General features: G+C 45.3%; 1 protein-coding gene across 5 annotated transcripts; it reads left to right on the top strand.

Moving 5' to 3' along the window:
- The first annotated feature begins 2,201 nt into the window (after positions 1 to 2,201).
- LOC308128375 (NACHT, LRR and PYD domains-containing protein 12-like) lies at positions 2,202 to 20,360 on the top strand. 5 transcript variants are annotated; one of them, XM_080494079.1, is made up of 15 exons: positions 2,202 to 2,635; positions 3,218 to 3,291; positions 5,515 to 5,592; positions 5,669 to 5,747; positions 6,060 to 6,267; positions 6,746 to 8,549; positions 8,630 to 8,803; positions 10,508 to 10,690; positions 10,986 to 11,168; positions 11,464 to 11,646; positions 14,096 to 14,197; positions 16,545 to 16,727; positions 17,023 to 17,196; positions 17,501 to 18,124; positions 20,199 to 20,360. In XM_080494079.1, exons 2-14 carry the CDS (start codon positions 3,248 to 3,250, stop codon positions 17,562 to 17,564), a joined length of 3,459 nt encoding a protein of 1,152 aa, XP_080350205.1. In that variant the 5' UTR covers positions 2,202 to 2,635; positions 3,218 to 3,247; the 3' UTR covers positions 17,565 to 18,124; positions 20,199 to 20,360. The 5 variants fall into 5 exon arrangements, with proteins under 5 accessions (XP_080350205.1, XP_080350203.1, XP_080350204.1 ...); XM_080494077.1 differs by having other exon boundaries at positions 5,491 to 5,592; XM_080494078.1 differs by lacking the exon at positions 20,199 to 20,360 and having other exon boundaries at positions 5,491 to 5,592; positions 17,501 to 18,225.
- Positions 20,361 to 23,110: the final 2,750 nt, after the last annotated feature.

Here is a 23,110-nt window from a genome sequence, read left to right as displayed (position 1 = left end):
TGTCACTGGTAGCTGTGGAAAGTTTTCTACGAGCGAGCCTCGGTGATCCATTTCTCCGCTCAGACGCAAAACTTTGACTGCGAGACGACGGTGCAGAAAACACACTCTTGTGAGTCAAGATGAACTCATCAGCGAGGACGGCTGCTTTCGTCACAGAAACAACTTTTTGTTCATTCAGATACACAACGATGCGCTCAGGTAAACATTTTTTGAATTCCTCAAGTAGGATTAACTCACGCATTTCCTCCACAGTTTTAACATTACATGCTTGACACCATTTGTCAAACAAAACACTTTTCTCACACACAAACTCCACATTAGTCTGGTTGTCATGTCTCTCTTCTTCTGAAATTTTGCCTATAAGCCTCAGGAACTAGTTCATAGGCCTGCAACACAGCTTTCTTTAAAGTGTTGTAGTCCAGACTCTGCTCGATGGACAAACTAGCACAGACCTCCTGTGCTTTACCCACAAGTTTACACTGCAGCAGTAAGGACCAAAACTCTGTAGGCCACTTTAACGCAGAGGCTATGCGTTCAAAGGCACTGAAATATGAATCCACCTCAGACTCACGAAATGGAGGAACCAACGCAATGTGCTTACTCATGTCAAAGCCTTCGTGAGGACTCTGGTGGGGTGACCCATGAGGGGATGATGGACTGGAGAATAAGCCGGCTCCCCGCTCTATTTCCAGTGCCTTAACCCTCAGATGCATGGCTTCTACCTCCAACTCCTGCTTACGCACCTCAATCTCCTGCTTACGCACCTCAACCTCCTGCTTGCGTACCTCAGCCTCTTTGATCTGCAGAGTTAGTTTCAGCATCTCTGCAGTCATACGAGTCTCTGATGGAAAGTCTGAGGAAGGAGCATGAACACCAGCAGATTCACTCCGCTGAACTCCATCTGTGGAAGCAGCTTCACCCAACAAATCCCTTTCACGTAGCTGAGCACACAGTAGCTCTTTTAATTCCTCCTTCTTCACATTCAGTGGCACAAATACATCAAAGAAATTTGCAATAACAATCAAATCTTTCTTTCTGTATCTGCCCAACTTTTCTAAAGTTGGTTCGGTGGTGAAATCTTCCAACTTAAATTCCATTTTGCCACAGTAAACAGAGAAACATGCCAACCAGAAAAAAACCCGCCACAACTCACCGAACTAACCACAACACGAAACGAGGAAAAGCGAAAAAATATGGACGAGCCCCCAATTTATGTTACGCCCCAGCCTAGGAGCTACTGCAGCGCAACATAAAATGCCACCACTCCATTGGTCCAAACAGCCACAAACTACTTCTCAGTGCAATAGTGTTTATTTACAATGTGCTCTAGTGTACAACAAGCAAATGATGAGTTCTTAACTAATTAATCTAAGAGTGAGCTCTACGATCAAAACAAACTAAAAATCACCCTATGCTGTCAGGGGTTAAACTTACCTAAAAACAAAAGGAAAACAAACACAAAGTCTTTCCTTCCTATCTAACATAAACAAGAGAAAACGATTTAACCCAGAAATTAGCTCACTCCACTAACACACTCTGCAGGCTGCACTCTGGCTGTTTGGCAGAATGAAGATGGTTCCGCCCCTCTGATCCAAGCTCTGCCCCCTTGCGACGTCATCCTTCCTCCTTTTGAACCGAGGACTTCCTGAGTTTGGCCAATCCGGTCGTCGGGACGGCACAGCCATATTCACATGTTTGATTGACCTGGAGAATGGCACAGGACACAGAAAACACACACATACACGACCACAGTCGTAACAGTCCATAAGAGAAGATCCTGATTCCTGGTCCAGGACTCTGGTTAATCCACCAGGAAGGTCCAATCAGCTCAAGTGTAACATTCTGTTTTTAGTTTGAAATCACCATGAAAGAATTCCCTCAAGACTCTCAGACGCTGGACTCTGGACTCTGGATTCTCAGACTCTCAGACTCTGGACTCTGGACTCTCAGACTCTCAGACTCTGGACTCTCAGACTCTGGACTCTCAGATTCTGGACTCTCAGACTCTTAGACTCTGGATTCTGGATTCTGGATTCTCAGACTCTCAGACTCTCAGACTCTCAGACTCTCAGACTCTGGAGTCTGGACTCTCAGACTCTCAGACCCTCAGAATCAACATTCTGTTATCTGCAGGCGTCTTGGACTCTAAATCACAGAGGCTATGTTCTCATCTGGTGTGTATTTGTGACAGCCACGTCAGATTCAAATGTTTTTACAATAGTTTTACAATATTGTCTTGTTTTCATCAAACCACATATTTCAAGTAATTTAAACAGTTTGTGGTTTGTACCGTTTATATTGATGATTGTGTTTGAATGAGACACATTCTTGTGTTCTTATAATGGTGATTTCTGTGCCTAGAGGAGCTCATATTTCATCACTTCCCCTCTGAAACATTTCTGCTCTTCCTGAGTAGAACGGAGGAAACACGTGATTTATGTGAAAGCAACTCCCCCACTGGGCCCCACTTCCTGCTTCCTCCTCTGGGTGTGTCAGAGGTGGACAGAGAACGTTGAGGTTGTTAGACATCAGAGACAGACTGAGACAGACGAAGACGGACGAAGAGCAGCTTCTTCTCTCCACAAGTTCCTCACACGTGGAAAAGTGTCTGTAAGAAGAAGTGAAGAGAGTTCAGGTGAGAATCTGTCAGCTCTTTAGAAGCTTCCACAATGGAGCAAAAGACTTTCTAACTTCTCTTTTTCTCTTTCATTCACACCATCACAAACCTCTGACAGCTGCTTTCTTCTTCTTCACCTGTTGGACAAACATTTCATCCTCCATTTAACTCCTTTCTTCACTTCTTTTCTTCTCCATGGAGAAACTCTGAAAACATTCAGCAGTGGGCGGGGCTTCAGCCCTCCTTCACTCTGATTGGTTCATGTTTGTTTTAGTCTAAAACATTCAAACCAATCCTTGATACACACACACACACACACACACACACACACACACACACACACACACACACACACACACACACACACACACACACACACGACTCAGTCATCTCATTATTTATCATCCAGACGCTTCATTTTTACCCTGAAACCTCCAACTGACAATAATCTCAATACCATCTCTAACTGGAACTACCAGGATGTGGGTTTCTGTTTCCTGCTGCACCACAAACATGATTTCCTGTGTGTGTGTGTGTGTGTGTGTGTGTGTGTGTGTGTGTGTGTGTGTGTGTGTGTGTGTGTGTGTGTGTGTTGAGCAGGTTGGTGTGTTTCTCTCTGTCTGACTCAACATGTGGGACGTGGATGAAGAAGACACACCAGAGTGTGTGGACAGGTAAGAGACGTCCCCCCCTCCTGCATTCAGTCAAACAGCAAACAGAAGAATGGACACTAAATGTAAACTCCATAGAAAGATGAAATGTAGTAAAAGTGGCTCTGCTGTATTGACACGTCTCAAGGCTCAGTGATTTCAAGTCATCCAAAGTGAGCTGAAGTGATTTCAACAGGCAGCAGAAAAAGAGCTGCAGTAAAGGACATGAGGTGCAGAGACATTCCACCGTCCCCATGATCAGTCCCAATGTGATCATGAAAGACACAAGGACAAGCAGTGGAAAGGACAGAGACTAGAAGATCATGTGTTGTCTTTCAGGTCAGAGTTTCTAACTCCTCTTAACCTGATCCAAGGTCAGAGCAGTGTCACCTTTCCAACAGGGAGTTTAAAGGAAGTGGAAGTCTCCACATGACACTGAAGTCCAAACGTCCCACATCACTAACTTACAGTTTGGTCCACAAAGATTTGTCCAGAGACAAAGTTTGTCTCATTTTGTTCTGTATATTACCACAGGAAATAGAAATGAAACCCTCCAGACTTCAGCTTTAATTCAGTGGCTTCAACTAAAACATCCCATAACAATGTGAGGAACTAAAGGATTTGAACACAATCCCTTCATGTCAGAGGCTCAAAAGTCACTGAACCAATGAAATGAGAGAGAATCAATCCTTCATCTCTCACACTTGTTGAAAAGCCTTTGCAGGCAATGACTGGCTGAAGTTGTGAACTCATGACGTCAGCAGGCGCTCGCTGGGTTTCCTCTATTTTAATGCTCTTCCAGGCTTCACTGCAGAGCCTTTCACTTGATGTTGCTTTGTGGGTCTTTCTAATCCAAGTTTAATCAGTAACAAGTGAAATTCAGGTTCTATTGGATTGAGATCTGGTGACTGACTGGGCCTTTCTAACCCAAGTTTAATCTGTAAAAGAGGAAATTCAGTTTGGGAATATATTAGAAAGTGACAGGATCATCGGTGGTTGAAATGTTTGACATTGAACTGTTGATGTGTTTGAAGTGATAAAGAGGATCGACTCTAAGATTCACTTCCAGTATTTTAGGGAACTGAGTTTTAGTCCAAATGAAGTTTCTGGAGGGGTTAGAAACTTTAATGGACCTGGAATATATGAGGAGAATTTCTTTTTTTCAATTCAATTCAATTCAATTTTATTTGTAAAGCGCTAAATCACATCAACAAACATCTCAAAGTGCTCTTACAATGATAGAGTACAACAGAACCCAACTAAACCTTCCAAAGCAGCAGATGTAACAAGCAACAGTGGCCAGGAAAAACTCCCTTGCATGGAGAAAAGTTCATAAGAACTCCCTCTTCAGGAAGAAACCGTGGGGCGGACCCTAGACTCTGGAAGGGCGGCCATCTGCCTTGACCGGTTGGGGGGAGAAGTACATGGGATAGGACAGGGAGAGAGAGGACTAGAAGAGGGAGAGAGAGAGTGGCAGACAGGCCAGATTAATACAAATACTTTTAACTTTCAACTTTAAAGTTATTCGACCATAATCCATTTGGGAAACATGAAACATGTAGGATCCAGTTTCAGTTGTTGATGTTGATCTCTGATACATTAATACCTTTCTGAATGGAATTCATCATGACACTCACACAAACACATAATTCCAGCATTTAAATTTAAAGGAACATACCAGAGTGTTGACCTCTTGCTGATTAATGATCAGTTTCACAACATTTAAGAAAATTCTGGAGGTTCTAATCCTCTTTCTCTGAGAAAGTCCAGTCTTTTATTTTGGGCTGAATCGGTCCAATGTGGATCATTTTGCTTCAGCTTCTGCGAAGCCATCTTTGATATCCCAGAAACCCTTGTGGCAGATTTCCCAAGATGATGTCAGTTAGGAAACATCAACACAGTTTCATGTTTTGTTTGTTAACATCAACTTTGGTGGATCGATTTGGGAAACTGCAGGTTGGAAATGAGTCCAAATGAGTGTTGATGGTCTTGTTTTGGTGTTTTGGTTTATTCTCTCTGCAGAAGGGATATGTTTTATGAGAAGTACATTTTGAAGATTGTTTTTCTGATAGAGTAACTTTAAATGTGGAACTACAGTTTATAACTATTAAATATCCTCACAGTATTTTCACAAAGTCTGACTTAGAGAATCAAAGTCTCAGTTCTTCCATGTATCTTCCATTGTTCCAGTAAGTCTGTTCCTGATGTTGTGTTTGTTTTTAGCTCTGACTCTGGGTTTCCATTCAGCTGTGTGTCCATGAAGAGTGACCAGTCTAGGGAGGAACCCTTACTCTTTAAATGTGGAGCAGGAAGTGGTGATGAGGGGTGAGAATCAGTGTTTGTCTCAGGATTCCTCATCACACCACACAGCAGCTTTAACAAAGTCAACATGTTTCTGCAGCGTGAGCCAGCAGAGCTCCCAGCTTCTCCCTGGTGGCTCCGCCCCTCAGCATCAAAGACATCTGGACTCCACATTTATGGTGAGAACACGTCTCCATTCAACACTTTACTGTCACATCATGAGACAGAAGAAGCTGCTGTGACTTCCAGCTGAAACATGAAACAGACACTCAGCTTATTAGATCCATTCAGGTCCAAAGTGAAACAGTCCAACCTTCATCCAGCTTCCAGTCTTCACTGATGCTTGAAGCTGCTTCTGCTGGAGATCCCACATGAAGTGTGATTTGGCTTCACATGTTGTCCATCCTGCTCTCTGCACTGGATTTACACTCACATCTCAATCTGGCTTCAGTTTCAGCTCAAAGTCAACTCCAGATGTTTCTCTGTTTCAGCTGCTGGAGGACAACATGGTGACTTTCATGAAGAAGGAGCTGAAGAAGATGAAGAAGCTCCTGAGTCCAGATTACCCAGCATGCTCAGAGAGTGAGAGGGAGGATGAGGATGAAGAGCAGAGGAGAAGCAGAGAGTCATTTCTGAGGATCACCCTGGACTTCCTGAGGAGGATGAAGCAGGAGGAGCTGGCTGAGCGTCTGTGGAGCAGTAAGAGGATTTGATCTCTGTCAAACCCAGAATGATATTTTACCAGCTCTCCATTTAAAGGGTCCGGATCCCGAGCCCCCACTGTGGTTAAACAGACAGAGGACAATCTTCTCGGTGTCTGTTTAAGCTGGCAGGCGAGGAGATTAGCTCTGAATACTCAGTCTTCATCCCAGGGTCATCCCTCTCTTCATCTGGATATGCCACCCAGCACAGCAGCTCAGCTGATAGGCCGACGTAGCAGACACCCTGGTTCACTACTGCTTTCCTCTGTGTTCCACCTGCATTTGTTAGGTTTCAGAGAAATTCTTTAGTGACCTGGCGTAGGTCTCAAGGACATGGTTTTATTTACTCTAACTCTGCTGGAGTAACCTGTAAGAGTCTTTGGATCTGATTGAGGAGAAACATCTCCACTATCACACTGTCATCTTCACATGCAATGTCAAACACACTCAACTCATTCCTGCTTTCTTCATTTCAGGAACTTCTCCTGGAGTCTGCCAACAGAAGGTGAAATGTGCCCTGAAGAAGAGGTTCCAGGTTGTGTTTGAGGGGCTCTCTAAAGCAGGAGAGTCCACCCTCCTGAAGCAGATCTACACAGAGCTCCACATCACAGAGGGAGGGACTGCAGAGGTCAATGAGGAACATGAGGTCAGACAGATTGAAACAGCATCCAGGAGAGCAGCCAGAGCAGAAAGCAGCATCAGACCAGGAGACCTCTTTAAAGCCTCACCTGGAAGCTCTCCACCAATCAGAACAGTGCTGACAAAGGGAGTGGCTGGCATTGGGAAAACAGTCCTGACACAGAAGTTCACTCTGGACTGGGCTGAAGACCAAAGCAACCAGGACGTCCACTTCACATTTCCATTCACCTTCAGAGAGCTGAATGTGCTGAAGGAGAAGAAGTTCAGCTTGGTGGGACTTGTTCATCACTTCTTCACTCCAACCAAAGAAGCAGGACTCTGCAGCTTTGAAGACCTCCAGGTGGTCTTCATCTTTGACGGTCTGGATGAGTGTCGACTCCCTCTGGACTTCCAGCACCCTGAGATCCTGACTGATGTTACAGAGTCCACCTCAGTGGATGTGCTGCTGACAAACCTCATCAGGGGGAACCTGCTTCCCTCTGCTCGCCTCTGGATCACCACACGACCTGCAGCAGCCAATCACATCCCTCCTGACTGTGTCGGCATGGTGACGGAGGTCCGAGGGTTCACTGACCCACAGAAGGAAGAGTACTTCAGGAGGAGGTTCAGAGAGGAGCAGCAGGCCAGCAGGATCATCTCCCACATCAAGACCTCACGAAGCCTCCACATCATGTGCCACATCCCAGTCTTCTGCTGGATCACTGCTACAGTTCTGGAGGAGGTGTTGAAGAGCAGAGAGGGAGGAGAGCTGCCCAAGACCATGACTCAGATGTACATCCACCACCTGGTGGTCCAGGCCAAAGTCAAGAAGGTCAAGTATGATGGAGGAGCTGCCACAGATCCACACTGGAGTCCAGAGAGCAGGGAGATGGTGGAGTCTCTGGGAAAACTGGCTTTTGATGAGCTGCAGAAAGGAAATCTGATCTTCTATCAATCCGACCTGACAGAGTCTGGCCTGGATCTCAGAGCAGCCTCACTGTACTCAGCAATGTTCACACAGGTCTTTAAAGAGGAGCAAGGCCTACACCAAGACAAGGTCTTCTGCTTCATCCATCTGAGCCTTCAGGAGTTTCTGGCTGCTCTTCATGTCCATCAGACCTTCATCAGCTCTGGAATCAACCTCCTGGATGAACAACAACAAACCTCCTGGAGGTCAAAAGTGTTGAAGAAGAAAGTTAAGCTCCACCATCTCCATCAGAGAGCAGTGGACGAGGCCTTGAAGAGTCCAAATGGACACCTGGACTTGTTCCTCCGCTTCCTCCTGGGTCTTTCACTGCAGACCAATCAGAGTCTCCTCCGAGGTCTGCTGACACAGACAGGAAGTAGCTCACAGACCAATCAGAAAACAGTCCAGTACATCAAGGAGAAGCTGAGTGAGAATCTGTCTGCAGAGAGAAGCATCAATCTGTTCCACTGTCTGAATGAACTGAACGATGGTTCTCTGGTGGAGGAGATCCAACAGTCCCTGAGATCAGGACGTCTCTCCACTGATGGACTGTCTCCTGCTCAGTGGTCAGCTCTGGTCTTCATCTTACTGTCATCAGAAGAAGATCTGAAGGAGTTTGACCTGAAGAAATACTCTGCTTCAGAGGAGGCTCTTCTGGAGCTGCTGCCAGTGGTCAAAGCCTCCAACAAAGCTGTGTACGTGGGTCATGAACAAATATGTAGAACTGAGTCCATGACAAACATTGAACTGGTTTTTATTGTTGGTTCTTCTTCAGGTTGAGCAGCTGTGGTCTGTCAGAGAGAAGCTGTGGAGCTCTGTCCTCAGTCCTCAGCTCTCAGTCCTCCAGTCTGACACATCTGGACCTGAGTTACAACAACCTGCAGGATTCAGGAGTGAAGGTGCTCTCTGCTGGACTGGAGAGTCCTCACTGTAAACTGGAAGCTCTCAGGTTCTGACATTATTGATCATTAATATCCACCACTCTCTGGTCTCCTGCTCACATCTCTAGAACATCAGTAAAATATCTCAGTAGAACACTGCAGCCTCTTGATATTTTCTCCTCTATTAATCAGGAAGTACAACTTCAAAGTAAAGTTTCCAGTGTAAGTTCAGGTGGAGAGCAGCAGCTTCACTTCCTCCACTCACTGTGTTTGTGATGCTCCATGTCACAGAGTTCTGCCTCAGACTCTGACACCGACACGACTCCGAGCAAGAACACCACACATGAGACAAGCACAGCAGCAGCAGGACACTCACTTCAGGTGTGCTCCTGTGGCTGGATGAAAATATCATCACTTAGGAGGCTGAGGATCCACCAAGGAAAGAGAGGAGGATGAGAGAGCAACGGCAAGAGCAATTAAATAGTTCCAATAAATACAGTAAAATCTAACAAAACAAGAAGAATCCTACTAAAGACACATAGAATCTATTAAAGAGTGTAAAGAGAAAGACCCAGAGACATTTTATTAGTCAGGAAGAAATCATAGAAATTATTATCAAATGTAAAACCAAATCTTCAGATTGAGACTAAATGGAGATGAAAACAGTAAAGAGGGTGATTGAGTTTAGCTCCAAACTACTGACTCACATCTGGAACCTTTGTCTTTCCAAACTTTCTCTCTTTATTCAGGTTGGAGTAGTGCTAAATGTGGAATAATTGGAATTAAATATTCACAATTGAACAACACAAGGAAATACTTTTAGAGTTTAAAACAGTGCTTTAAGTGGGCTGGTATTCACCAGTACACAGGACCAGAACTTTTAAATTTTACCTCTCAGCATACAGGACGTTTTTCTAATGTAATACACGTACCAAAACTTTCTGTAATTTCTGGACTACAAGCCCTTACTTTTTTCACAAACTTTAAACCCAGCGGCTTCAACAATGATGCTCATTTATGGATTTTTACAGATAAACGATCTTCATGCTGACGATATATGGGTGATCAGTTCATGTGCATCACCTAACTCTGGCTGCTGTACTCAGTGGCTGAGCAACGTCCTCCTCAGAGGAAAATCTCCTCTCCTCAGAATCATAATCGGCAAATACTATCAACAGAGAGAAAACCCTCAGTGTTTGTTGCTCTCTTCTCTCTCTCTCTCTCTCTCTCTCTCTCTCTCTCTCTCTCTCTCTCTCTGTCACGTTTGTAAACAATATTTTTCTTAAAAAAAATAAAAAACACAATCCCACACTGAAGTTCAGGCCGTGTTAGGACGATCTCTCCTGGATGAAGCGTCTGCAGCGATCTTTAGAATAAACTTTATGCCAAACTAAACAAGCCAACAAACACCTAGAAAAATAAAAAACTCTCCATCAATACCTTCAACCTTTTACCTTTCTAATAAACTCTACAGCCTTTTTTCTACAATACACAACAATCACTTCAATTCACATTACTTACAATTGTCTCACACACACACACACACACACACACACACACACACACACACACACACACACACACACACACACACACACACACACACAGGAGTGGGGATGGTGTGCTGACATGTGGAGGATGAGTGTGATGAAGATCCACAACAACAGAGCAGCTCATTGATCAGGACACAGTAATGTGGAGCTGCTCATTTCTCCATCAACACATCTGATTGGTTCTCCTCATTCATTCTGCTGCTTTCTCTCTTTATTCAGGTTGAGGGGCTGCAGGTTGTCAAAGATCAGCTGTTCTTCTGTGGCCTCAGCTCTGAAGTCCAACCCCTCCCTCCTGAAACATCTGAAACATCTGGACCTGAGTAGGAACCAGCTGCAGGATTCAGGAGTTGAGCAGCTGTGTGGTTTTCTGGAGAGTCCACTCTGTAGTCTGGAGACTCTGGGGTCAGTTGACTGTCTGTTACTGTTGTAGAAGGAGAAATGTTTGTGAGCAGCTGTGATGTGAGACTCTGATCCTGCAGTGAGAGATGGACTGAGCTCAGCAGCTTGTTACTGATGTGTGTGGACATGAGGAGGAGTGGCAATGTTGTGCTGACATGTGGAGGATGAGTGTGATGAAGATCCACAACAACAGAACAGCTCATTGATCAGGACACAGTAATGTGGAGCTGCTCATTTCTCCATCAACACATCTGATTGGTTCTCCTCATTCATTCTGCTGCTTTCTGTCTTTATTCAGGTTGAGGGGCTGCATGTTGTCAGAGATCAGCTGTTCTTCTTTGGCCTCAGCTCTGAAGTCCAACCCCTCCCTCCTGAAACATCTGAAACATCTGGACCTGAGTAGGAACCAGCTGCAGGATTCAGGAGTTGAGCAGCTGTGTGGTTTTCTGGAGAGTCCACTCTGTAGTCTGGAGACTCTGGGGTCAGTTGACTGTCTGTTACTGTTGTAGAAGGAGAAATGTTTGTGAGCAGCTGTGATGTGAGACTCTGATCCTGCAGTGAGAGATGGACTGAGCTCAGCAGCTTGTTACTGATGTGTGTGGACATGAGGAGGAGTGGCAATGTTGTGCTGACATGTGGAGGATGAGTGTGATGAAGATCCACAACAACAGAACAGCTCATTGATCAGGACACAGTAATGTGGAGCTGCTCATTTCTCCATCAACACATCTGATTGGTTCTCCTCATTCATTCTGCTGCTTTCTCTCTTTATTCAGGTTGAGGGGCTGCAGGTTGTCAGAGATCAGCTGTTCTTCTGTGGCCTCAGCTCTGAAGTCCAACCCCTCCCTCCTGAAACATCTGAAACATCTGGACTTGAGTGACAACGAGCTGCAGGATTCAGGAGTTGAGCAGCTGTGTGGTTTTCTGGAGAGTCCACTCTGTAGTCTGGAGACTCTGAGGTCAGACTCCATGTTTGAGTTTGTGTGCAGTGAAAGTTGTGTTGACACTAAAGGTCAGACATCAGGCTGATATGAGATGATCCACACTGAGGATCTCCATGAGAAACTGAGACTTCTTCTCTGGGCTTTAGTCCTGTGACTGTGGCAGAGCCGTGTGGAGCTCCACATTTCAAAGCTTGGTAGAAGAAGCAAGGTGCTGCAGTGGAGAATTCTCCGTCAACCTCTGACACGCTCCATGTTGAGCTTCAGCTTTCAAAGCAGGCTGATCTCTCCTGGATGAAGAGTCACTGATCTCCCAGCTGGAGCTCCAAACTCTCCCTCACTCTGCCATTGTTGCCCCCCTGACCCAGTGTGTGTCATGTAGGGGTGTGATTCCATCCTGTAATAGGAAACAAAGAGGCAGACCACTTGAGCTGGGGTTTGGCTCGGCTGCAGGATTTAATATATCATTTCAACAAGTGTCAGACTCATAAGTTACCCACTTTCACAAATACAGTAACCTCAGTTAGTTACTTGAGGGGAGTAACAATCATGTTGTAGCTACAAATTAAAGTTTTTTTTTTTGGTGAATGAACTGGAGTTAAAGAACACTTTTTGGAATGAACTTTATACCAAACTAAACATCCAAACAAAAACCTAAAATAATTAAAAATGCAATACCTTAAACCTTCCAACTATCATAAAAACTCTAAACACTTTTTCTACAATAGAATGACTACCACTTAAATTTACATTACTTACAGTCGTCCTACCAGAGACTTCAGACGTCCTTTCGTCTCCTAATTCAACAATCTTCCAGTGAAACTTATCAAAAGTCCAAATCAGCTCTTCTGCCTCTTGCTCTGACTTCCAGGGTGATAAAGTCCTTCTACAATAGAACTGATCTATTGTTTCACTGTTAATACTCAGACTATGTCTCTGTGGTCTGCAGGTGCACAGCATTACCCCCCCCCCCCCCCCTTTTCTTCAATCCAACCAATCACAACAACAGACAGCAACAAGAACTAATGAAAATAACAGAACACATTAAAAAGTCACCAGACACATTTACACGTAGTGCTAGGTTCTATGTTGTATATTTCTATGTTTAACCCTGTATTTTCCAAACGGCGTCGCTCAGATGTACAACCAAAGTTATAAAATATTCAGGAAACAAATGTTGAAGGTTTTGAAATTAAATATTCACACTTACTGTACAAGATCCAAAAAATACTTTTAGAGTTTAAAACAGTGCTTTAAGTGGGCTGGTATTCACCAGTACGCAGTACCAGCACTTTTAAATTTCACCCCTCAGCATACAGGACGTTTTTCTAACGTAAGGCACGTACCAGAACTTTCTGGAATTTCTGGACTATACGCCGCTACTTTTTTCACACACTTTAAACCCAGCGGCTTCAACAATGATGCTCATTCATGGATTTTTACAGATAAAAGATCTTCATGCCAATGATATGTTACGGGTCCCAAAGCTTGTGACCACAATAACAAAGAGATTTCGGGTTCAATGCCTCCCTGGAAAACACAAGTAAATGCTTAATGAATTGGAGACGCGAACAGGTCATTTCCTTCCCAAAAGTTCTTCTGAGGAGGTGGGCGGAAACCCACACCTAGGAGGACCCTGGGCAAACAAAACCTGAGAGCATAGGTTCCGCTCTCTTTCTTCCTATTAAACTGAGCATTTAACTACTGTACTTGTGAAAAAAATAATATGTTTCATCTCACTCAGCAAATGTCTTTTTTTATTAAAAAAAAAAAATGAAGTGCTTAATCATATACTGTTTTTACATTAACATAAATGGGATTACACATTTTAAGTGTATCACAGATACAGGGGTGATGCGTTCAGGTGCATCACGTAACTCTGGCTGCTGCGCTCAGTGGCTGAGCAACGTCCTCCTCAGAGGAAAATCTCCTCTCCTCAGAATCATAATCAACAAATTCTATCAACAGAGACAAAACCCTCAGTGTTTGTGTATTGTTGCAGTAATTCACTTGCTCTGCCCCCCCCCCCTCGCTCTCTCTCTCTATTTCTCTCACTCACTTACCCTCCCTCTGCCACCATTTTTAAAACTAGTTTTTCTTAAAAAATACAACAAACAAAAAAACACAATCCCACAGTAAAATGCATGCTCTGTTACAACGCGGGCCTCTGTACTTATAGACAAGTGTAGCCTAAACTGTATACTGTATGTACAAATGTATTTTGTCTTTTTAAGTTTGGTGGGTGAAGCTTATGTTCATTTAAAAAAAAAAAAAATAGTACACTGTGCTGTCTGTGTCCCATATTGATGTGACCATCGACAACATCAACATTGTTCACAATTACACACTTAAATCACACAATACACTATATTACTGAACAGGCAGAACAGTTCTTTAAAATGAAAATCAAATTGTTTTCAGCAAACTGCAGCACATTCCTGTCCTGTCCATTCCTACATGACCCCAGGTTCTCCATCCATCCATCCATCCATCCATCCATCCATCCATCCATACATCCATCCATCCATCCATCCATCCATCCATTTATCCGTTTCCAGGTCACGGGGGTGTCAGTCTGATCACTGTCACCCAGATCACATCACACCCATTAAGAACCTTCCTGGAGGTGGTGAGCCCACAGGAAGGTGACGCCCGGTGTGGGACATGAACCCTCTACCTTGAGAGTGCGAGTCTCATGTTCTACCTACTGAACTAGCCGGGGAACCCCAGGTTCTGCTGGGTCATTTTTAAGTGGATTCACTGCAGCTGTTTTTTCACAATCACACTAAAATCACACCTAATCCTTTACTTTTCACCTTGTACATGCTTCCTGTAGGGAATATAATTAAAAAACACTTTATGAACTTCCATTGTTATGCAGATGACACACAAATCTATTTATCTATGAAACCAGAGCATAATAATCAACGTTCTAAACTAGAAACTTGTCTTGAAGACATAAAGGTTGGATGAGCCGTAATTTCCTGCTCCTGAACTCTGATAAAACTGAAATTATTATATTTGGTCCAAAACATGTGAGAGAGAAATGATCTAAAGATCTAGTACCTCTAGATGGTATTACTTTATCCTCCAGTACCACTGTGAGGAACCTGGGAGTTCTTTTTATCAGGATTTATCCTTCAACTCCCACATTAAACAATCTGCAGGACTGCCTTTTTTCACCTCCGTAATATTTCCAACATTAGAAACATGCTGACTCAGAGTGATTCTGAAAAAGTAATCCATCATTAGTTACTTCCAGAGTAACTATTGTAACTCCCTATTATCAGGGTGAAACAATAACTGCTTCAAAAGTCTTCAACTGATTCAAAATGCTGCAGCCAGAGTCGTGACAAGAACCAGCACCAGAGATCCCCTCACCCCAATACTAACCTCGCTTCATTGGCTCCCTGTTCAATCTAGAAGAGAATTTAAAATCCTCCTTCTGACTTAGAACGCTCTTTACCACCAGGTTCCATCATATCTTAAAGAACTGCTAGTCCCAGATCTCCCCAGAAGAACACTTGGTTCTCAGAGTGCTGGCTTACTGGAGGTTCCTAGCTTTTCTAAAAGTAGAATGGAGGCAGAGCTTTCAGCTTTCAGGTTCCTCTGATGTGGAACCAGATCCCAGTTTCAGTTAGGGAGGCTGAAACAGGCTCTACTTTTAAGGTTCCACTCAAGACTTTTCTATTTACTGAAGTTAGGACAGTTTCAAGACACTGCCATTTTGGGGAGATTTTTAAAAATCTGCCAATATTGAAATAAATTTACATTTACTTACATGTGGCTGTAAGGTTGTTTTTTTTAATCTCACACTATTATAATAACACAGCAGGTGGATCCACACGCTGCACAAGGTTCCTTATTTTACACTGAGCTCCTGCCGCCCAGAATGTCCGTGCACGCAGCTGAATATCACTGTAGTGTCTGACAAAACACGCAGCTAAACCCCCAGCAAAGAAACCTCGGAGAAGGCAGCAGGTTGAATTTCTCTTTACTGGATGGTGAAAACTGTAAAACATACAGCAGTACAATGTCAGCAAACGGTGGATGTAATCATGAAAATAAAGTGCACTCATCCTATAAACTAACAATATTCAACAAAATAATAGTGATATCTGAATCTAAACACATTGATAAAACAGTACAACAACTTACGGCATTGCCTTATTAATGTTTTGATGGTGGATGGCAACTGATGGATCCGACTGCTCCTGACATGTGGCATGGCTTCTGTTTACCTTCGAGACAGCAGAACCGGAAGTTGCGCAGCGGAACCGGAAGTAGTTTTAGGGATAATATTTCTTTTTAATTTAACTTTTAGAAAAACATGAATTATTCATTTACACAGGATCGAAATGGTTATTTAACTTATTGCAACATTTTAAAACTGTTTTAACCTTATGAAATAACTTATGACATATTTATTAAATTATAAACTGTGACAACACAATCATGTTTTTGTCCATATTTGTATGACAGACTGACGTTAAACCCTTAATTTTACCAACAGCTACACTCAAATTTATAAGAAAAGTTAGAAAATATTCAGGAAACAAATGTTGAAGGGTTTGAAGATCAGTATAGAAAAGAAAACAAACCATATCGGAATAACTGTGTGTGTGTGTGTGTGTGTGTGTGTGTGTGTGTGTGTGTGTGTGTGTGTGTGTGTGTGTGTGTGTGTGTGTGTGTGTGTGTGTGTGTGTGTGTTGTGATCCAGATGTTGGAGGACAGAGATGGAGTGAGCTCTGCAGCATGTTAGTGATCAGCATGTTGATGAGACTCTTCTCCTCCTGGTGGCTTCAGCTGTTTGGACTTTACATTTCTAAACTCTTCCAGTCTGAACCTTCTTCAGTCTCAATGACTTCAACATCAAACTTTGTCCTCTAATCTCACTTCTTTCTCTCTTTATTCAGGTTGAGGGGCTGCAGGTTGTCAGAGATCAGCTGTTCTTCTGTGGCCTCAGCTCTGAAGTCCAACCCCTTCCTCCTGAAACATCTGAAACATCTGGACCTGAGTAGGAACCAGCTGCAGGATTCAGGAGTTGAGCAGCTGTGTGGTTTTCTGGAGAGTCCACTCTGTAGTCTGGAGACTCTGGGGTCAGTTGACTGTCTGTTACTGTTGTAGAAGGAGAAATGTTTGTGAGCAGCTGTGATGTGAGACTCTGATCCTGCAGTGAGAGATGGACTGAGCTCAGCAGCTTGTTACTGATGTGTGTGGACATGAGGAGGAGTGGCAATGTTGTGCTGACATGTGGAGGATGAGTGTGATGAAGATCCACAACAACAGAACAGCTCATTGATCAGGACACAATAATGTGGAGCTGCTCATTTCTCCATCAACACATCTGATTGGTTCTCCTCATTCATTCTGCTGCTTTCTCTCTTTATTCAGGTTGAGGGACTGCAGGTTGTCAAAGATCAGCTGTTCTTCTGTGGCCTCAGCTCTGAAGTCCAACCCCTCCCACCTGAAGGAGCTCTACCTGGGTAACAACGACCTTGAGGATCCAGATGTGCAGCAGCTGGTTGGTCTTCAGCAGAGTCCAGACTGCAGCCTGCAGACTCTCAGGTCAGTAGATGTTGGAGTGAGTCCATGCTGCTTCCAGCATGTTTCTACTAAACACAGTTAGTGTGAGAACAAAGATCCAGAGTTTGACTGCTCTGTGAGGCTGTGAGAGGAGAACGCTGAGCAGCTTCAGGATTGGACAGCAGAGGACACAGTCAGCCAATCAGAGGAGCCTCAGGCTTGTTGTGTTGGTCTGACAGTGGTGGTCCTTCATGAGCTCTGAGCTGCTGCTGTGGACAGGACTGAAGTCCTGGCTGCTCCACAGAGACTCTCCTCATCACCTCTCATCTCTCTCATCTCTCTGCAGGTGGAGGGGGGAGCTCTCTGGATTTCCTGATGATGTAGATAATAGAGCAGAGAGGACACTGTGAGAGTCCAGCATCGAACCAGGGTTCTTCTGGATGTGACGCAGAACCATCACTGTGTGGACTGAACCTCTTCCTCTTTCTCTTCCTCTTAATCTTCCTCTTCCTCGTCCTCGTCCTCCTCCTCCTCCTCCTCCTCCTCCTCCTCCTCCTCCTCCCCCTCCTCCTCGGCCTGCTCCTCCTACTCCTCTTCGTCCTCCTCCTGGACAACCTGACACACACTTTCTGCCTCCTTGTTGGACTGACTGATGCCTTGCTCTTGGACTACCCCAAGTGCATGAAAAGCACCTTCCACTTTATTCAGCAGGTCCTGCTAAACCTGGGCGGAGGTGAGCTGAAAGCCACAATTCAATATTTGAAGAATCAGCTCTGTGTTTAAAACAGGCTGCTGGATACTGCCCACTGCACTGGATCTTGGTGTTCTTGGTTATTTGTAATGTTGCTTTTAAAAAGACCATGATTACTGTTGCCACTGTTTGATAGGACAGTTTTTGATGCATTGCCACTGATTTAGTGATTTGATTCCTGCTGATTGCTGTATGAGTTGTGTTCTTAGCGCTGCTCTGGTTTAATTAGGGACCGAGCCTACCGGCAAGGTCCCTATTGTGTTTCGAACGCAACCGAGAAACAAAGGCTGGGCCCCGCAGGGGCCCAGCCCAAGCCCAGGGCCCTATAGTAAGTGCCCCAGCATGAAAGGTGGTGCCGGGCCCCCGCAGGGGGCCCGGCACCACAGACCTGGCATTTCATATTGTTCTTCTAATGTTTCTTCTTCTTCTTCTTATTCTTTTTTCCTCGTCGGGCACATATTTGACCCCCTAAACACGCTCAAAAACTCACCAAATTTTACATGCTCGTTCAGACGGGGATAGAAGTTCACATATGTGAAAATGATATCCCAGAGTCCAAAAATGGCTCTCTAGCGCCACCTACAAACACTAAAACGGCCACCACGGCCGGTAGGAATGTCGTACAGAGATCAAACAAAGACCCATTTGTTCGTCTCATCGAGACCTACAAGTCACGCGCTCTAACTTTTCACCTAAATCCAACAGGAAGTCCGCAATTTGCCTTTCAAAGTAAGATTTTCGCCCAAAAAAGCCCTTTACGCAAACGCTATCTCCTCCTAGGGCGAAAGTCGCATCGGCTTGAAAACAGTATCAATAAAAAGAGGAGATTGTCCTCTTCAAAAATTTAGAACAGATTGTTATTTAATGCTACGGTTGTGTTTTTATTAGCCCTCAAAGTTTTTTACGCAGAATCACGCCTCCTCCCTCCTCCCATCCAGATACATGGGAAAACCGCAATTTCACCTCCAAAACTGCCGTGACAGAATAGTCCGAACTACTATCAAATGTGGCCAAACCGTGCCTCGCAGACACAAACCAAGCACATCACAATCACCAGAAGAACCTTACGAACACGATGATGTAAGAATTGTGGGGAAAATTCCATAAGAAAGGGCCTTTTTGACGAGTACGAAACATGCTGTCTGATTTTTTTTCACCCACGATTTAACATTGAGCCTGATGGAGGAAAATCCCGCGTTTGCCTCAAACACCGACTCCCACAGTCTAAAGTTTACGCGTGACTGATTCCAAACCAACACAGACTGAAAGAGGACAAAAATTCCTCTCAAGAAATGATCTTTTTTTCCACATAGCTGCCCGACAAGTATGGATTCGGAGGAGTTGTTTCCAAAATATTTTCGGAAAATCATTCGCCTCTCACTCTGATCACATGCACTGATTAACTGCCGCACCTGGCCAGGCCTGGCTGTGTAATCTAACACCAAGGATGATGTCACAGCTTCCGGAATGTTCCCCCAGTCTAACCAAGGATTGCGCAATACCATGACAGTGCTTCACTATGAGCTGACCTGCTATTAATGGCTATATAATGGAGCTACCATTAGTGTACTAATGTGTGCTTTGTGGAGGAGCTAACATGCTAGTGTGCACCGTGACATAATGCTAATGCTTTCTAATGCTTTCTAATGCTAATGCTAGGCCAGTTAGCTTAGCTGGTTAGCATTTCAGATTACACCTGATTTTGGGTGAAGAACACCTGGCGTGGTATCGTGTGTGCTTTTCAGGTACATCACAGGTCTAAGCATGCTACTTAGCATGCTAACAAAGTTTTGTTCGATTGAGCTGAAATTTGGTTTGTGGCCTTATGGGGGCACTAGGAGTACGTATCACTAGCTAATTAGCTGGTTCCCGCCTACTTTTGACCACGCCTTAGGGTTAGCATCCTAACAAAGTTTGTCCGACTGACCTGAAATTTGGTGTGTGGCCTAATGGGGGCGCTACGGTTACGGATCACTAGCTAATTACCTGGTTCCCGCCAACTTTTGACCACGCCTTAGGGTTAGCATCCTAACAAAGTTTGTTCGACTGACCTGAAATTTTGTGGGTGGCCTTATGGGGGCGCTACGGTTACAGATCACTAGCTAATTAGCTGCTTTCCACCAAACTTTTGACCACGCCTTACGGTTAGGATGCCAACAAAGTTTGTTCGATTGAGCTGAAATTTGCTGTGGGCCTTATGGCGGGACAAGGGTTCCAAAGAGGCCATAATAGGGGCAAGTCCGACGGGCCGGCGTCCGGCAAGGGTCGAGGTCCCGACCAACGCTGCTTGCAGCTTTAATCTCTATTGCTACCGATGTTGTAGAGCATTGCCATTGATTTAGTAGATTAATGCCGTCCTTTAATGCCAGCGTCCTATTTGATTCTTTGATTTCAAACCTATTTGGTTTCATAACATGATAAAGACAAGTTTAATAAAACATGTAGACAAAAATGTACTCTTGTGTTTTCTTAATTTAATCTGTATAGTTTATTTTATTTTTATTAAACTGGTTTTATTTTACTCTTCAGATATATTTGAATATAAATGGAGTAATTGGGCAAAGGTATTTTTAAGGTAAATCAACTTGGAGGTTAGTGTATTCAGCTTAAAGTTATACGTTAAATAAATATGTAAAGACATTTATATTACTAATGTTTTTAGGTTTAATCAACTTTGAGGTTAGAGTATTCAACTAAAAGTTCTAAGTTAAATATATATGCAAAGCAATTGATATTACTAATGATTTTAAGTTAAGCAAACTTGGTATTAAGTGTATTGAAATAATTTTTTTAAGTTAAATTCACTCAAGTTTTCATCAAGCATTACTTAATTTTTTTTTGGGCAACCAGTTTCCTAAATATTTTTAAGTAAACTCAACTTATCCGGGTTTACAGTGTGGTGATAAAGTCCTTAGGCTGACTCCTCATTATTATTCAGTCTCAGCCCATGTTAACTTAATTTAAATACACTTCCTTTATAAAGCACGTTACAACAATCTTGCCTCTTTTAGATTGAGAGCGTCCCCTCCATCCATCCATCCATTTTCTTCCGCTTATCCGGGGCCGGGTCGCAGGGGCAGCAGTCTAAGCAAGGAAGCCCAGACTTCCCTTGCCCCAGACACTTCCTCCAGCTCCTCCGGTGGGACCCCAAGGCGTTCCCAGGCCAGCCGAAAGACATAGTCTCTCCAGCGTGTCCTAGGTCTGCCCCGAGGCCTCCTACCGGAGGGACATGCCCGGAACACCTCCCGAGGGAGGCGTCCATGGGGCATCCGAAACAGATGCCCGAGCCACCTCAGCTGGCTCCTCTCGATGCGGAGGAGCAGCGGCTCTACTCCGAGCTCCTCCCTGGTGACTGAGCTCCTCACCCTATCTCTAAGGGTGCGCCCAGCCACTCTACGGAGGAAACTCATTTCAGCCGCTTGTATCCGGGATCTCGTTCTTTCGGTCATGACCCAAAGCTCATGACGATAGGTGAGGGTAGGAACGAAGATCGACTGGTAAATCCAGAGCCTCGCCTTTTGGCTTAGCTCCTTCTTCACCACGACGGACCGATACAGCGACCGCATAACTGCAGACGCTGCACCGATCCGCCTGTCGATCTCACACTCCATCTTCCCCCCACTCGTGAACAAGACCCCGAGATACTTGAACTCCTCCACTTGGGACAAGGGCTCTCCACCGACCTGAAGGGGGCAAGCCACCTTTTTCCGGTCGAGAACCATGGCCTCGGATTTAGAGGTGCTGATCCTCATCCCAGTTGCGTCACTCTCGGCTGCGAACCGCGCCAGTGCACGCTGAAGGTCCAGGTTTGATGAAGCCACCAGGACGACATCGTCTGCAAAAAGCAGAGATGAGATCCTGTGGTCCCCAAACCAGACCCCCTCCGGTCCCTGGCTGTGCCTAGAAATTCTGTCCATAAAAGTTATGAACAGAACCGGTGACAAAGGACAGCACTGCCGGAGGCCAACGTGCACTGGGAACAGGTCCGACTTACTGCCGGCAATGCGAACCAAACTCCTGCTCCGGGCGTACAGGGACCGGACAGCCCTTAGCAAAGGGTCCCGGACTCCATACTCCCGGAGCACCCGCCACAGGACGTCCCGAGGGACACAGTCAAACGCCTTCTCCAGGTCCACAAAACACATGTGGACTGATTGGGCGAACTCCCATGAACCCTCGAGTAGCCGGTGGAGGGTATAGAGCTGGTCCAGTGTTCCACGACCTGGACGAAAACCGCATTGTTCCTCTTGGATCCGAGGTTCGACTAACAGCCGGATCCTCCTCTCCAGTACCCTGGAATAAACTTTCCCAGGGAGGCTGAGGAGTGTGATCCCCCTGTAGTTGGAACACACCCTCCGATCCCCCTTCTTAAAAAGAGGGACCACCACCCCGGTCTGCCACTCCAGAGGCACTGTCCCCGACCGCCACGCAATGTTGCAGAGACGTGTCAGCCACGACAGTCCCTGCACATCCAGAGACTTAAGGAACTCAGGGCGAATCTCATCCACTCCCGGTGCCTTGCCACCGAGGAGCTTAGCAACTACCTCGGTGACTTCAGCCTGGGTAATGGACGAGTCTACCTCTGAGAACCCAGCCTCTGCTTCCTCAGCGGAAGACGTGATGGTGGGATTGAGGAGGTCCTCGAAGTATTCCTTCCACCGCCCGACGACATCTCCAGTTGAGGTCAACAGCTCCCCACCTCCACTGTAAACGGTGTTGGTAGAAAACTGCTTCCCCCTCCTGAGGCGCCGGACGGTTTGCCAGAATTTCCTCCATGGCCTCCCCGAACTCCTCCCAGGCCCGAGTTTTTGCCTCCACCACGGCCCGGGCTGCGGCCCGCCTGGCCTGCCGGTACCCGTCAGCTGCCTCAGGAGTCCTATGAGCTAACAGCGCCCGATAGGACTCCTTCTTCAGCTTGACGACATCCCTTACTTCCGGTGTCCACCACCGGGTTCGTTGGTTGCCGCCACGACAGGCACCAGAGACCCTGCGACCACAGCTCCGAGTAGCAGCTTCAACAATGGAGGTGGAGAACATAGTCCACTCGGACTCAATGTCTCCACCCTCCCCCGGAATCCGTGAGAAGCTCTCCCGGAGGCGGGAATTGAAGACTGCGCGGACAGAGGGCTCGGCCAGGCGTTCCCAACAGACCTTCGTGACACGTTTGGGTCTGCCGAGTCTGTCCGGCTTTCTCCCCGTCCAGCG

This window comes from Lipophrys pholis (assembly GCF_963383615.2).
Source record: "Lipophrys pholis genome assembly, contig: SCAFFOLD_24, whole genome shotgun sequence".
Classification (NCBI taxonomy): Eukaryota; Metazoa; Chordata; class Actinopteri; order Blenniiformes; family Blenniidae; genus Lipophrys; species Lipophrys pholis.
This window is presented reverse-complemented; position numbering and strand designations above follow the sequence as displayed.